This window comes from Acomys russatus, chromosome 26 (assembly GCF_903995435.1).
Source record: "Acomys russatus chromosome 26, mAcoRus1.1, whole genome shotgun sequence".
NCBI lineage: Eukaryota > Metazoa > Chordata > Mammalia > Rodentia > Muridae > Acomys > Acomys russatus.
Genome location: NC_067162.1, coordinates 17,019,517 through 17,035,905, shown reverse-complemented (window position 1 = coordinate 17,035,905; position 16,389 = coordinate 17,019,517). Strand labels below are relative to the sequence as shown.

The window sequence follows — 16,389 nt, the reverse complement described above, 5'->3', positions numbered from 1 at the left end:
CCTTACTGTGTTCTCCTAACCCATTCCGAACCACCCCAAAACCAAAGGAAACAAACAAGAAAAGCCGACAAAACCAATAAAATAAAATAACTGCATTTCTAACCCAAAGAAACAAATATGTATGCCTTTAAACATGCATATATTTTTTAAACAAATGGTTAATATTTTTAAGAACGTTAATTTTGGTCATAACCAAAGGGTGACTATAATTGATCTAGATGTGACTGTTAGCCATTAAAGTAAGGAAGCAGGAAAAATCAAAAAGGAAGCCATATTAGGTCATACTGCCTCTGACGCTCAGATGCTTGTAGGTAAGCCCTCCGAACAGCATAAAAAAATAATAACATTGAGATCGCTGTAAACAGTGGTGCTTTGCTAATTTATTGATTACTATTTTCCTGGAAAGGAAGATGACTATTGCAATTATTTTAGCTACCTTTGATAAGATATGGGTGATTACAGCATTTCCTGAGCTCCATCATGGTGTTGACGAGGTTAGGCACGTTAGTTTGTCCGGCTCCTTTGGATAAAAATGAGAAGTTCTTCTCTAAAATAGCCCTATAGTATTTCTTCTGAATGTTGGTAAGCTCTACTTCAATAATGGTCTCTTCCTTAGGTGCCAACTTCTTTTCCACATCTTCTTTTAATCGTCTCAGCATCATTGGTTTAAGGATAGCCTGAAGTTTTTGTACCTGAATAAAGCATGATAGAAATATGTACACATTCAATTATCATAGAAAGTAATTATAACAAGAGATCGGATGTGCTTATTTACAAACAACCAACAGACACCTGTTCCTCCGTTTTCAGATCTCCAAATTCTTGCATAAATGTGGATTCAGAAGGAAACCTTAAGGGTTCAAGAAAGTGAAGAAGGCTGAACAGTTCTTCAACTGTGTTTTGGAGAGGAGTCCCAGTCAAGAGCACCTTGTGTTCCTACAGAAAACGAGAACAACCACGTAAACACTTTAGTGCTGAAACTAAACGGAAGCGTCTATAGGTTGGTTATCCCATGCTCACTGCATGACAAGCACGGAGTCTCTGACCATACCATTCAGAGAGCAAGTCAAATGCAACACAATACCTAGCAGTGTCCTAGCCAGCCAGTTAAAAACAAAACATCTCTATAGATCTTGCAACGTAGCATTTTCTATGTTATTGTTGACTATGCATGCCTGCAAAAGCTCTAACAGTTAAAGAACCATATTTTTGGTGTTGTTAAGAACAAAAAGACTGTCTCCTTGAATGCAATTATCAATGTGAGAATTTGTGCTTCAGGGAAGTTCAGTTTTGAAATTTAGATATTGATATTCAGCTATTCACAGAAAAGTAAAGTGTTGAATCACTGAGGTTTTAATCCAAATAAGTAAATGGCTGGTTCGATTATGCTTTGGTTATGGAACTCCATCAATATTTAAGAGAAAGTAAGAATATTTTAATAACATAATTATTACAAATTCAGTTGATAATTTTAAGTTTCCAGTATACCTTCATATCTATATCTACCTATCTATAAAATAAGAATTGGTCTGAAAAGACAGACAAATAAATGTGAATACGGGAGTGAGGAATTGAACTGGGTATCGATATACATAATGGCAAAAAGAGGGAACTTTAGTTTTTATTGTATGCAGTTCTGCTGACTTGCTCAAGTATTCATGCACTAATTATGTGACAGTAAGTAAAAATAAATGTTGCCAATATATACATTCAAAAGAAACAAACATGCAAATAATAATATGATCTTAAGAACCTCTATTATTAATTAGGGCAAACACTATGAACATATGGAGTTGGATTTTTGGTTGGTAAAATTGCTCAGGGGGTGAGGGCGTTTGCAGCCAAGCTGGGCAACCTGAGTTTGATCCCCAGAATCCATCCACATGGTGGAAGGAGAGAACTAACTCCCCCAGGTTGCCCTCTGACTCTACATGTGTCTCAGAGAAAAACAGGCTTGGGTTTTCTATCATCAATAATGTGAGAAGTTTTAAGTTATTTCTTTTATTTTTGAGATTGACTAATAATTACACCATTTCCCCATTCCCTTTCCTCTCTCAAAAACCCTCCCATATGCCCCTCCATGCTCTTTTTCAAATTCATGGCCTCTCTTCTCATTATAATAAGTATAACTTGTTCATTCTTTATAATGTTACTTGTATGCAGGTTTTCAGGTCTGACTCTTTAGTATTGGAAAACCAACCGGTGTGCTCTTTGCTGGGAAAAGTATTTCTCCCGCTCTCAGCATCCTTAGACCTGCATTCCTTGTGCAAAGCTAAGGCCTGGGGTCCTTCCCCATCCACTTTAGCATGTCTATTGCTGTTGTCCTCGTTCAGCTCATGTTTAGGCAGTCATGGTGGTATGGCTTTACGGGTGTAGCTTGGTATTCCTAGGGGATACAATCTTACAGCAAACTCCTGTTCTACTGGCTTTTACAATTTTTCCAACCCCTCTTCCACACTGATCCCTGAGCCTCAGATTCAGGAGTTCTATTGTAGAGGTATCTCTCTCTGTTGGGGCTCCACTACTCTGCATTTTCATTGGTTGTGGTTTTCTGTACTGGTCTCCATCTGTTGCAAAGAGAAGTTTCCTTGATATAGAACAAGAAATGGCTTTCAAGGAAGGAATTTAAGGATTGAAATTTTGTGGTCTTATTTTCTTTTCAGTGGTACACACCTACAGGTTTCTTCTTTTTTTTGTATGTGTGTGTGTGTGTGTGTGTGTGTGTGTGTGTGTGTGTGTGTGTGTGTTGCCTGATGTGTGTAACAAGTGTAGGCCTATGCCGCAGAGGCTAGAACAGAATGGAGGATGCCACAGAACTAGAGTTGTTGATGGTTGTGAGCCCATGGAGATGCTGTTAATTAAACCCAGGTCCCTGGCAAGGGCAACAATTGCTCTCAATTGTTGACCCATCTTTCCAGGCCCTCTTCTTTTAATTTAATAAATAATTAAATGTGATTTTAGAAACTGGTATGGCTTTATAACATATGCTAATTAAGGCTATGTAAACAAAATATCTCAATTAGCAAGACAGGACTAAAAATACAAATTCAATAAAAATGTAAAACAATGTTCTAGCACTAGTTCTGAATTTCCATGGTCCTTTACTATCTAGTTAGGAAACTAAGTCAAAATGATTCTTTATGTTACTCACCAGGTTCATGAGTTTCAGACCCTCCAGGAGTTTACAGTTTTTATTTTTTAGCCTGTGTGCTTCATCAATAATGACGCATCGCCATTCAATTGCATTAAGTTCTCCACAGCCCCCAAGAATCATTTCAAAGGTAGTGATGATGGCTTGGAATCGGTAAGCTCCTCGAATGATGCGCCCCTAGAAATGACCAAATACAATACACTGGTAGAATGTCTTAATCTCAGTTTTTATTTATTAAATGGCATAAAGTGCATTAATAACACTTTTTATAAACCATTTTCATTGACATGTTTACAAATGCAGACATTTAAAAAAAGTTTCATTATTAGAAATATATTAGAGAGCTGTTCAATAACACTACCAAAAGAACATCCCTATGGGGCTGGGAGGACAGCTCAGTTAGCAAAGGGCTTGCTCTATAAGCTTAAGGACCTCAGTTCTTTTCCTAACACCTACATTTCCTAACACACAAGCCAGCTCAGTATGGTTTCACCAGGCAGGGGAAGTCAGGTGGAATGAGTTCCAGGACAAAGAAAGAAACTATATCTTCAAAGGTGGATGGAGTTCCTGAGGATAAAACCCAAGATTGCTCTCCAGCTTTTACATGCCATGTACACACATACATACATACACACACAGCATGCCTACACATGTGTATTATTTAAATAAGTAAGTACATCCTAGTAAAATGTCTCAAGAAAAAAAACTGAGGCCAGGTATGGTGGCATATATTTTTAACCCCAGGATAGAGAAGGTAGAGGCAGGCAGACGTCTGTGGGTTGGAAGCCATCCTGGTCTACATAATGAGTTCCAGACCATTCAGGGACACATAGTAAGACTGTCTCATGGGTAAGAAGGGGTGAGGGGAAATTAAGCCAACTATTTAAATGTTCATTATAAAATCTGGCCAAGATTATTTCAGTACTAATGTTTGGTGTTTACAACTATGAATTCACATTTACAAAAGCAAACAAATGAGTATCATAACAGGCACATAAACAATTTATTCTAGGAAAACTTATTGAGTATCTGTGTACTAGTCTTGTTCTAGTTGCTAGAGATACAAATGGAAGTAAAACAAACTAAAGTGTTATCCTAGTGGAACCTCCATGTTACTGCTCTTAATACAGGACATGACTGGTAAGAAAGGCAGTAAGCACTGAGACACAGAGCAAGGCTAGGAATAAAAGTACGATCATCACAGGCTTACAAATGATGGCTGGTAGAGTATTACTGAGAGGTGACACACAGGTAAAGACCTACAAATCTGGAAACTGACAGTAAAGTCTTAGAAGAAGCTAGTAAGGGGATTTGATAGCATCTGAGACTCTGTGGCTGCCGAAGTGAAACAGTCTAAAGATACTAAGAACAGGGTCATAAGAACCATTAAAAGAGTTTGTCAGAAGTGGCCAGGTCTGATACATCTTGAAGGTAGTGGAAACAGGTCACTTAAGTTACAGGTGTGGAATGAGACATGGGGAAGATTCAAACTTTATTTTACAGCAGGGCGATCAGAGAGTCTTATCAAGAAATAATGTATAATTTAAAAGGAGTTAGAAAAATAAAAATAAATTATTCTGGTTAAAAAATATAGACTACAATCAATTTATGCATTTGTATGAATCAATATACTGTGCTACAGTGAACTAGAAAATTAAACTGGCTTTAGTCATTGCTTCTTAGCTACTAAATCTATCACAATATAATACTAATTGAGCTTAACATAAGAGTTAAATTTGCATTTAAAATCCATATCAAATTGTAAATTGTTGACAAATAACACTATCTTATTCAGCCATGTTCTTTTTAAGAAAAATAAACAAAATTAGTAGTAGCACACCTGTGAATCCCTGAAGTACATCTCATATTGCTGAATCATCTGTCTGCTAATCAGGCTCCCGTGATAAACCACAACATTAATATCAGTCCATGTGCGGAATTCTCTTTCCCAGTTTGCAATGGTAGAAAGCGGTGCGATGATCAGGAAAGGTCCTCTTATACCAGTCAGAAGTATTTCGTAGAGGAATGTAATTGACTGAATAGTTTTACCAAGACCCATTTCATCTGCTAAAATGCAGTTTCGTCTGAAATAAATAAATATGTTATCTATGCATACTTGGGCTTTTCTGAGTACTATTATTTTTAAAGATAAATGTACAAAAAGAAGCAAAGATCAAATTAAAATACTTGCATTTATTAAAACAAAAAGTTGCTGATAGGCAGACTAAGTTCAAGATTACAATTTTATAATAATCCTGTAAGGGAACACTAGAGATTTTTATAGCTTCAAAAAGAGATATTGCCCAGTAAGCTTTTGATTTTAAGAGTGAAATGGCAAGAGCAAAGCATGTCAAATATTCGGGAGGCACTTATTGAATATCTTCTATTATCTCAGGACAGTTGAGAAGATGGGATACAAAAGAAATAGAACATGTTCTTTGCCTTCCAGGACTTGTATCTATTAGAGAAGCAGACATGCAAATACCTAAGTAAGTAGTCATGCAATGTGCCATTTTAGAAGAACAAATTTAGCACTGGCATTCATCTGTGGTGTTGTGTTAAAAGAGCCTAAAGAGCCTGAAAAACAGACAGACAGACAGACCAACACAAAACCAAATAAACATATAACTAGATCTTTCCTCTATACATTCTGATTTAGTATGTATGGAATAAAATCTAAGCAGCTGTAATTCTTAAAATAAATGCTACAAATGACTTTGCTATGTGGCCAGTAAAGAATATATAGAGTAAATGTTCTTATGGAAGACCAGAGGGATATGAAAAAAAATAAATTAAAAAAAATGGCTAGAAGAAAGTTGTTGGTAAGATTTTTTAAGGGCAAAGCAAAGGATCAGAATACAAAAAAAATGTTATGAACTAGGGGACCAAAAGTCGCTTAATATGATCAACAAGAAAGAGAGAAGGCAAGAGATAAGTGTGATAAGTGAGACCCATGAATGGAAGAGAGTGGACATCATTCTGTTAGAGCCAGGCACTAAACGTCTTTTAAAAATACAATAAAATTAAGTTTGCATTGGAGCTTTACTCTAGTCCTGTGGTAAAGATGGTAGAGTGTGAAGGACTAGAGTTGGAAACATGCCAGAGTCATGACAGCTTGGCCCTGTCTACCAACTATATGTATGAAGTAACAGCCATAATTTAGTTTGGGTGAGTGAATGAATTGTGCTATAATTAACCATATGAGAAATAGGGGAAAGAACAAGTTTGATATATTGAAAATAAAAGGTAAGATTGATTATGAATCGGTTGAATCAAATATTCAGAAAGGTAAAGACAAAAAATATAGAATCATAATTCAAGGCTTTAGGGATAAAGTTATGGAGCCATTAAAACATTAGCTAGTCTGAATAGGGAGCGAGTAGGTTGTTAAGATGGCTAAGGGAAAAGAATTGTGGAATCTAAGAAATGAATTAAAGATAAAATCCAGGGCAAGGAGGGAAAAGCAACAGCTAAAATATAGAACAGGAGGAACATGCAAACCGTTGAAAGTAATAATCATGGATGTGAAAGATCTGGGAGAGAGTTACACTGCAGACGGTGTAGGAATTAAGAATGGGAAGAAAGTTAAAAGGAAGAAATGACAATTGTATATATTCAATGCAGGAGATATGGAGTGAAGGCTAAAAATAGTCCATTAATTTGGAAATAAGAAATTCAGAAAAACAACAAAAACAAAGACTAAATCTGGATATAGCACCACATGCCTGTAATCCTGATGAAACTAACACAATGGGATTATGAGTTTGAGGCTGGCCTGATGTACACAGTAAGTTCTAGACCAACATAGTCTACAGAGTGAAGAACAAACACAACAGAAATCTGGGCTGTAACAAATTGAAAAGAAAACAGGGGATGAGGAAATAAATGGGGAGCTCTAGTTTTTCAGGCATTGCAAAGCCAGCTTGAGGTAGTTAAGGAAAAGCAGAGGCAAAAAGACTACTGGTTTTCTATTTCATTTTAAAAAATAAACACCCAAATTACTTATAGACTTAAGCAAAGAAGTCTTGCAGCATAGCCTGAGGATATAAAAGAGGAGAGCTGACTAAAGTCTATACAAGACAGCCCAGAGTTGAGGTAGCATGATTGAGTCATGGCTGTGACACACAAGGAGAGAGGTGTGACTCTGGAGCCGAGCTAGAAGGATTAGACATGAAGGGAGGCCAGGATCTGAGACTGAGAAGCCCACTGTCCCTGCAGTTACACACCGCTATATAAAGAGAGTGACCAGGACAAAGTTACGGTCAGGGCTGAGAGGAAAATGGTGAAGGTTTAAACCAGGCAATATAAAAAAGGTGCTAACAAGTGAAGACAGTTTTTAAAATGTATTATTATTTTACCTGTATGATTCCTTTGATGGAAACAATGATATATTTATAAAGCATAGATGAGAGAAGAGAACCCTCCACCAAACTAAACCACATAACTCAATACAACTAAGTGTAACAACTCAGAAGAATGATGAGAATTAAAACAGGAAAAAGCAGATTTTCAAAGCAAGTACCATTGAATTTTTGCTATCTTAGTAGTAGCAATTTCATTTGATATCCATGCATACCAGTATACAGATACTTCATTCTCACTTAAGGTACCATCTTCCAACTCACTTGACATTATCATTTTACCTCAATTAGTTACTTGAGATAGGTTTGATAAAGCATTTTGAGCAACTTAGAAAATGAACATTAGCTAAGGGAAATTTATTGCTATATTCTCATAATTTTATGTTCAATTAATTAACTGTTTAACATTCTATGTGATTTGAGATTACATTAAATATTACAGCTCTATCTAATTTCTACTGGTGTTAGCATACAGCTCTCTCTACAGATACAACTGTTGACATAAATTGTATGTTGAAAAGCTAAAACATAGTAGATAGTTTCAGACTATAAGAAAGTTATTTTAAATTTAGCTATTAATCAATATGTGAGTGATGCATAGTTAAAAGAAGCAATGTTAAAACTGGCATTTAAATTATAATTTACATTATTTTCTGAGTTGTCTTCATTATAAATACTAAAGACTTCCTGGCACTGCCAGTACAGAAGGGTAAGTGCAAATGCCCATTTTAATTAACATATTTTGGCATATACAAAAAATGAATACGCTAATATCTTTTCCTATGGTACATTACATACCTGTTATACCAATTGAACAAAAGCCAGTTGAGTCCTTCTAGTTGATATTCCCTGAGTTGATTTCCATTTTTATAGTCCCTGGATTGATCTATTTTCTTCCAAATATTAGAGGGAGGCCGATCCTTTGTGAACAAAAATAAAATGAATGATGCATTTCACATTTTTATCTTCCATACAACTTACTCATTGCAAGTAACCTTGCTTTTAAAAGAACCTAGATGTCAAAGCACACAGTATATGATGAAATTTTACCTATTATTTAAACATCAAGTTAATTCTACTCAGACTCCTCCAGAACCTGTAACAGTGAGACTCACATTGCAACTCATCCTGTGAAGCCCTGATGCTAACTAATATCAGGTGATATTATGCAAAGAGGAACCACATACCAATATATTATTCATGAATACATATTTAAATTTAAATTTTCTAAGCAGAATTTTCACTAAATGGACAAAATTTAAAAAGAGCAATACATTACAACAATGGTATTTTAAAACAAGGAATAGCCTTGTAGTGTTAAAATTTTAAGTCAATCAGATCAAGAAAACAAAAGGAAATAAAAAATATTTTAGTAGACATAAAAAAAGCCATCTGAAAAAACTAAGTGTTCTTTTATAACAAAAACTATTATCAACATTGTAGTATAGGCTCAACAAACAAGGAAAAGACAAATATCGTCAAAATAGGGATTACAGAATGTTGCCTACAGACAGCAGGGGCTCCTCCATAGTGCTGCACTGCCAAGCTGCTTCATAAACCAAGTGTGTGAGCAGAGGATGAGGAAGAAAGAGGACTACAGGAGACGAATGTGTAGGGCTCCTCAGTAAGATTGCACTTTAGCAATAATGGCAAGGTAAGCAATATTCCAGCCTCAGCTTCACCATTTATCATACAGAATAACACAGTTGAGCCAATTAATCCATACCAAAAAAAGTTCTTAAAAGGAAATAAATGAATAGGAGAGATGAATTGTATAGTTATGAGTAATAGCTGGTTTAGAGAAATAATGAAAAAGTAGGCTTGACTTGAATTCATCATTTAATGGAAAATTAAGAATGTTACATATGGAACTGAGAGTAACATTTATATAAATGATCTGAAAGAGATAATAGGAAACAAATTCAGAGATAGGGAGAACAGTGTGTTCTGTTTTGTTTGTTTTTAAAGACAGGGTTTCTCTGTGTAGCCTCAGCTGTCCTGGAATTCACTATATAGACCAGGCTGGATTCAAATTCAGAGATCCCCCTGCTACTTCCTCCTGAGTGCTGGGATTAAAGATGTGGGCCATCACCATCCAGCCAAGGAGAACTATTAACTGGCACATCTTGGTGGGAATGGAATTTGTAAATAGATACTTAATAAAATCTTAAGTGTGCATTTACTCAAATAAATTATATTTCCAATCTCTTAAAAACTATACAAAGACTTAATATTCAATGAGGCATTACTTATAATAGCAAAAATAAACAAATTAAAACAAAACAGGATTAGGTATCAATGGAGAAGAGGTAAATTAGTTACATGGGATATTATGTGGCAATTTAAAAGAATACTGTTATCAGTTGTACAACCTTAAACCTGCTAATATGAAGTGCTAATATCTTAGGAGGTGACCTAAGAACGGCTCTCACCAAATGTCTTGTGTCAGGCCTTGAAGCTTGTAGTTGTTCAAACTCTTCAATTTTTGCAAGATCTACGTCTTCCTTTAATTCCCAGGTGCTATCTTCATATGGCAAGGAGCACCATTTTACCAAGTAGTAAATAACAGACTGAAAAAGAAATTGCTTTTCATTTTGCCACTTGGAAAGAAGTAAATAGTTTAATTATGAAATGCTTATAAAATAACTTAGATTCACACTAACTTCCATCAATGAAAACAGAGTAACAAATTTTAAAGGAGACTTTATGTGTACATTAGGGTATCTACTTATGTGCTTCCTGTGTATGCCAGTTGCCTCCAGGGATGAGAAGCGGTGCGAGATGCTCTGACACTCTAGTTCGGCAGTGGTGAGGCACACCATGTACGTGCTTGGAACTGAGCCTACCCCACACTAACATGAGTCAGGTATTACATTTTTTTTCTTTACAAGTGTACTAGGCTTGAATATTTTAAAATTTTAAGTTATTTCTTAGAAAAAAAATTTGTAGACTTAATTAGTTGTATGTATATAAGTGATTGCTTGCATGTATGTATGTGTTCCAAGTGCACAGCTAGTACCCATGGGAGTCAGAAGACGGTACTGGATTCCCTGTAACTTGAGTTACAGGTGGTTGTGAGCTGCCTTGTGGGTTCTGGAAACTAAACCAGGGTCCTCTGAAAGAGCAGCCTTATTATCTCCAGGCGTTAGAAACTTTAGAAAATTATTTTAATGTACATTTTATGCCTACAGGTATGTCTGTGTACTATATTCGTGCCTGGTGCCCTCGGGGGCCAGAAGAGGGTGTTCAATCCCCTGAAACTAGAGTTATAGACAGTGGGAACCACAGCTGCCATGTGGATACTGGGAACTGAACTCTAGCCCCCTTGAAACTATGTTTTACTGAATTGTTGGAGCACAGTCCAGTGCTTTGTATTTGTTAATTGCTTGCCCCCTGAAATTCTTACTGCAGACTGTCAGGCACCCCAAGTATTGCTGTTTAACCTTGACTTCCTGTTTGACTAATAAAGAAAGCTGATACCTGGGCAGGGCCAGAGGAAGGCAGGTGATAAAGGTTAGTGGGCTTGAGGACAGACAGGATCTTGGGAAAAAGAGAAGACTGGACCAGAGGAGAAACTCTGAAGTTTCACATGAAAAAAAAAATGGCCCAGATAAACAACCTTAGCAAGTATTTTGGGATTATGGATGGGAGGAAGCCCAGATAGGAATTGTTAGAACAGATGACATGGGATAGAGCATAAGAGATATTGGAAAGTAGTTTAGGTGGATAATATCTGGCAAGCTCCAGGTAAACTACGACTTAGTCTAAAATTTAACAGGTGCCTGTATCTTTATTGATTGAGAAAGCAGGCTAAATAATACTGCCGTAATAATTATAGCTTAATAATAAACATTATTTAGGCCATACCATTAAATTAATAGCAACACTGAATAATTACCTCACCAGTATCCTTATCTTCACAAAAAGAAACTTCCAATATTCTGTCTACTTCAACATAGTCTGGGTTAAAGGGCTCTTCTTCCATCTAAAATAAATTTAGAAGCAAGTTTAATGGTATCTGATGAAAAACTGGAAAGACATAAATAAAAGTAAATACATTGGTTTAACTACAATTACATTTCTAATATACAAACTTCTTCCAATTTAGTTTCCAGAGGCTATAAAGGATGTTATTAAGTACCATGTTGTTAGCAAAACAAGCAAACTAACAGGACTAAAAAATAATGCATTCGAGGTAAGTAACCTACTCTAGCAGGTATGTTTAAAGCCATAAAAGCACCCTTGGATCTTTCCTTTGCAACATGAAGACCAATGACTCCACATGCTGCCTCACATTACAGCTGTCCCTTTTATACTCTACACATTTATGCACGGGCCCTTCTTGACATGCACGTATCTAGCTGAACACCAACTAGTATGTGGCTACTTCAAACTCAACTGCACTCATTTTCTCTTCAACCTGTGAGTTTCCTATACTCTCTAACTGGAAAACAGAACCATCTCTCTCTCTGCTCCGCACTCAGCTTATGAAAATAGAGAAGTGATGTTAGGTTTCTTTTCTTGCTTTTACCCTGTGATAGCTAATAAATCGGCAACTTGAAGCCAGGCATGGTGGTGCACGTCTTTTATCTTAGCACTTGAGAGGCAGAGGTAGGTTCATCTCTGAGTTTGAGGCCAGCTTGGTCTGGTGAGAGAGTTCCAGGACAGCCAAGAATATACAGAGAAATCCTGTCTCAAAAACCAAAATAGGGGGATAGCTGCTCTTTCAGAGGACCTAGGTTCTGTTACCAGCACCCACATGGCAACACACAACTGTTCGTGACTCTAGTTCCAGGGGATCCGAGACCCTCATACAGACATACATAGAGGCAAAACACTGATGCACAAAAAATAAATAAAACAAACCAAAATAAATAAATCAATAAATTGGCAATTTATACATTCTATCTGTATGGGTGAGCACACATGTATACATGCATGTGTAAAACTAGGTTTTGGTATATTGAACAAACTGAGATCAAACTCATGATCCTCATGAAACAACTGGTAGTACTGACATGTGCTGATGTGTCATGTTTTATATAGATTCTGTATATGTGTATGTGGGGCTAGATATCAAACGTAGGGCCTTGGACATGCAGTACATGTACTCTACCACTGAAGTATATATATTTACTTCAGTCTCCCCTTTTACTTTTTTTCCCCCCAAGACAGGGTTTCTCTGGATAGCCCTGGCTATCCTGGAATTTAATCTGTAGACCAGGCTTGACTGAAACTCAGAGATCCACCTGCCTCTGCATGCCAAGCGCTGGGATTAAGGGTGTGTGCCACCACCACCTAGCTATAGTCTCTCCTTTAAAACCTAATTCAAATCGAGACTTCTCTTTCATCCTCACTGGACACTTCTTATGTCAATCCTTTAAAGATTCCTTTCCTTTACCTTGCGTGACTGAGTGTTTTGCCTGCATATACGTATATATACTATGTGCATGCCTGGTGCCAGCAGATAGCAGAAGAGGGAGTCAGATCCCAGAAAGTGGACTTAAAGACAGTTGTAAAACAATGTAGGTTCCAGGAACCAGACCTGGTCTTCTGCAAGAACAACAACTATTCTCAATGATGAGCCATCTCTCTAGCCCCTAATGGTGGAATGTTACAGTCCCTTCTAAGGAATCCCTGAACTTCTCTTTTGACTTTTTAAAATAATGGTTTTTTACTGTCCCCAGAGTACTAATCTTTCTCAAATGTCACATATTGGCCCCTTGCTTGAAAGCGTTCACTGACTCTTCCTGTTTCAGGATGAGGCCACACTCACTGTTGAGGAACAAACAGAATTCTTCCTTTTACCCAGGCATCATTTCCTAGAGCTTAGCGCAGTTTTAACTGACATCTCTTGCTCCAGAGTACCACAATGTCTCCCGACAACACCACGCACTCCACAGTTTGTCACAGCTTCATAACTGTACCCTCAGCTTCCTCTGTGCTGGCTACACATCTTTGAAAGCCTGTTTTCCACAGCCAGCTTAGCTGCAATTGCCTCTCAGCAGTGTGCTCTATGCTATGCCTTAACTTAACAGCAAACCACTCTTGATATGAGATTTACCTGATAACAATGTACATAAACCAATGTAAGAATGGTGTTTTCAGAATTAAAAAGAGAAAAAGAAAAAGTGTTAACTATTTTTGGTGACGGATGTATCCATTTGAGGTGATTCATGATATTTATATATAACTAAAGATCAAATTGTGAACATTAAACTCCTGTAATCTTTGTCAAATGTAGTTCAATAATAAAAGGACATTTCAATGCTTAAAAGAAAAAAAATCACATAGGTCTTAAACATGATATATCTCAGTCAGGTAAGAAAAAAATATATTTGTAAAAAACTCAATGATATTTAAGTACTTGTAAGATTGCCAGTTGGTGAAATTTCCAGACTGAACGGGCCAGATTCTAGAGGAAGAGGAAGAATTCCCAACACCTATACAATGTTACCTGTCCTCAGAGCAACCAGATTTTTAGATAATATTAATTAACGATTGCAAAGAGTGATATAAGCTGGGTGTGATGGCTAACACTGCAGGGAGAGATAAAGGCAGGTAGGTCTTGGCCTGGTGGGTCCACAGAGCAAGCTCCAGGCCAGCCAGGGCTATATAGGACAAATCTGACAGGTACCATTGTCAACCAGTGGTCAAGCCACTCCTGGCGAGGTATAACATGGAACAAATAGTTACTATGCATCATGTAATACGATCATGACAAAGAAAAATCAATCATTCCTGTGGCATCTTTTTTTTTTTTTAAAGTAAAGAATAAAGGATAAGAACAAAATAGACTCTTCAAAAAATTTCAATAATGAACTGAGTGTGGTGGCACCTGCCTTTACTTCCAGCACTTTGGAGGCAGAGGCAGGTGGGTCTCTAAATTCTAGGCCAGCCTGGACTACACAATGAGTTCAGCCAGAATACACACAGGGCCAGGGTGACCACAGCAAATTCAAGGCCATCCTGGTCTACTCCTAACCTAATCTATATGGTGAGCTCTAGGCCAGCTGGGGCAACATAGTGAGGCCTGACCAGAAATAAATATATCAAAGAGATAGCAAAAAATAAAAAGAAATAAGAATTAGAGAAGGGACTTGCGGCTACTCAGCAAGGCCTAGAATGATAAATATGGAATATGTTTTATGTGCTAAAAATGATGCTTCCCACTTATTTGCTATATTATCAATCCTATTACTTGTAGAACACACTGAAAATTGCCTTTCGATATTAACAGGTCCACATTCAACTCTAATCAACAAAACACATGCTAATTAAAAAATATAAGCATTAACTGCCAGTGAGCTATCAGTGTTTTTAATTATCTTTTAAAAGTCAAGCATTCACTAGGCATCCATGGCTAACCTGGAACTGCTATAGACACCAGGCTGGCCACAAACTCACAGAAATCTATTTATCCCTGACTCCTAATATTAAAGACATGAGCCACTATGTCTATATATTAAGGCTCTCATTTCAGGAGTTTTCAAGCTACTTTGGGAAGAGAAAAATACTATATGTACATAACATTTATAATCAAGTACTAACACTGGAATTGTGAAAAAGCAGTGCTTTGTTTTGTGCCTCTGAGACTAGGCCTGAGGGTTGGGTTCTGTGTGTCCTGTGCAGGTATTCTACCACTCAACTATATTACTAGCTCCATCCTTTAAATCTCAGTAAATAATACCAAATGTGGTAAAATTTCTCCTTACGTCTGCCAAAAAATGTGCCCTCTGTGCTTGTCTTAGCTTGAATCGTTTGATTTTCTGCTGGATCCTTTTATCTTTCAAAAGTTGTTGTTCTGTGGCCCATTCACAGTGGAGATAAGAGCTAAAAGTTTTACAAAAACAATATATTAGAATTATGTATAAAACTGTGCTTTTCATATGTATCTTAAATTATAATATCCAATATGAAAATATTACCTTTGACTTTGCACACAGGTAACCACTTCATTCCATTTCAATAGATTTTGTAAGAATTCTAAAACAGCCATTTTGATCCCTGAAGGCTAAAGAAATTGTAGCCAAGGAGCCAGTTTGTCATATGTAAATAGTAATAATAAACTGACCAAAAGCTGTTTCTGCAATATGACCTATTCTTTTTTATTATATTGATTTAGTCATGATCAAAGCTATATGCATTAAAATCAACATAATTTTCTTTGAAAGAATTAATCAAAGTATGGAGACTATACAAAAGGAATACATTTTCTCACAGCTGGTAACTACATTGATATAATTCACCTATGAATAAGATAAAAACGTACAACCTTAAAGTCAAATCATCAATGTATACATCTGACATGGCAACCTAAAAATCCATTGTGTATAAAAATAACAAAACCTGAAGAGCTCAAAATAGAAAAGGGATTAAGTACCTATAACTTATAAAATGGCATTTTATAATACTCTTACATTTTGATATAATTTCAAGAATTCAATCATAACATGAAAGTTTTGTGTTTGTTTGGTTAGTTTTGGTTTTTAGAAGCAGGGTTTCTCTGTGTAGCCCTGGCTGTCCTGCAACTAACTCAGTAGACCAGGCTGGCCTTGAATTCAGAGATCCGCCTGCTGAGTGATGGGATTAAAAGGCATGCACCATTACAGCATAAAAGGGTTTCAAATACAACCTTTTTACTTTATAAAGATTAAGATCTCATAATTAAAAATAATTTAAGATTTTCATTAAAATGTAGATGAAATGAAAATACATTAATTGTAAATCAATATTCTTACAAGTTAAATAACTCATATATAACAAAACACCATTTCATAATTTTTAATTCAAATACTTACTAATTCTTGTATTTCACAAAAAATTCTTCTATATCAAGCATAACACCAGGTGATATCTAAAAAATTAAAATTAATA

The 16,389-nt window shown here is 36.3% G+C and overlaps 1 protein-coding gene across 1 annotated transcript in view; it reads right to left on the bottom strand.

Annotated features, from left to right (window-relative positions):
* The window catches only part of Chd9 (chromodomain helicase DNA binding protein 9), a 169,260-nt gene that overhangs the window by 60,739 nt on the left and 92,132 nt on the right, over positions 1-16,389 (bottom strand). Inside the window, exons 8-16 of the mRNA XM_051168827.1 lie at positions 16,314-16,369; positions 15,228-15,345; positions 11,411-11,497; positions 9,945-10,082; positions 8,311-8,432; positions 4,992-5,235; positions 3,152-3,328; positions 793-936; positions 437-692 (exon numbers count right to left, since the gene is read on the bottom strand). Of these exons, the coding sequence (XP_051024784.1) occupies positions 437-692; positions 793-936; positions 3,152-3,328; positions 4,992-5,235; positions 8,311-8,432; positions 9,945-10,082; positions 11,411-11,497; positions 15,228-15,345; positions 16,314-16,369 (1,342 nt within the window). The remainder of the gene's footprint in view (positions 1-436; positions 693-792; positions 937-3,151; positions 3,329-4,991; positions 5,236-8,310; positions 8,433-9,944; positions 10,083-11,410; positions 11,498-15,227; positions 15,346-16,313; positions 16,370-16,389) is intronic.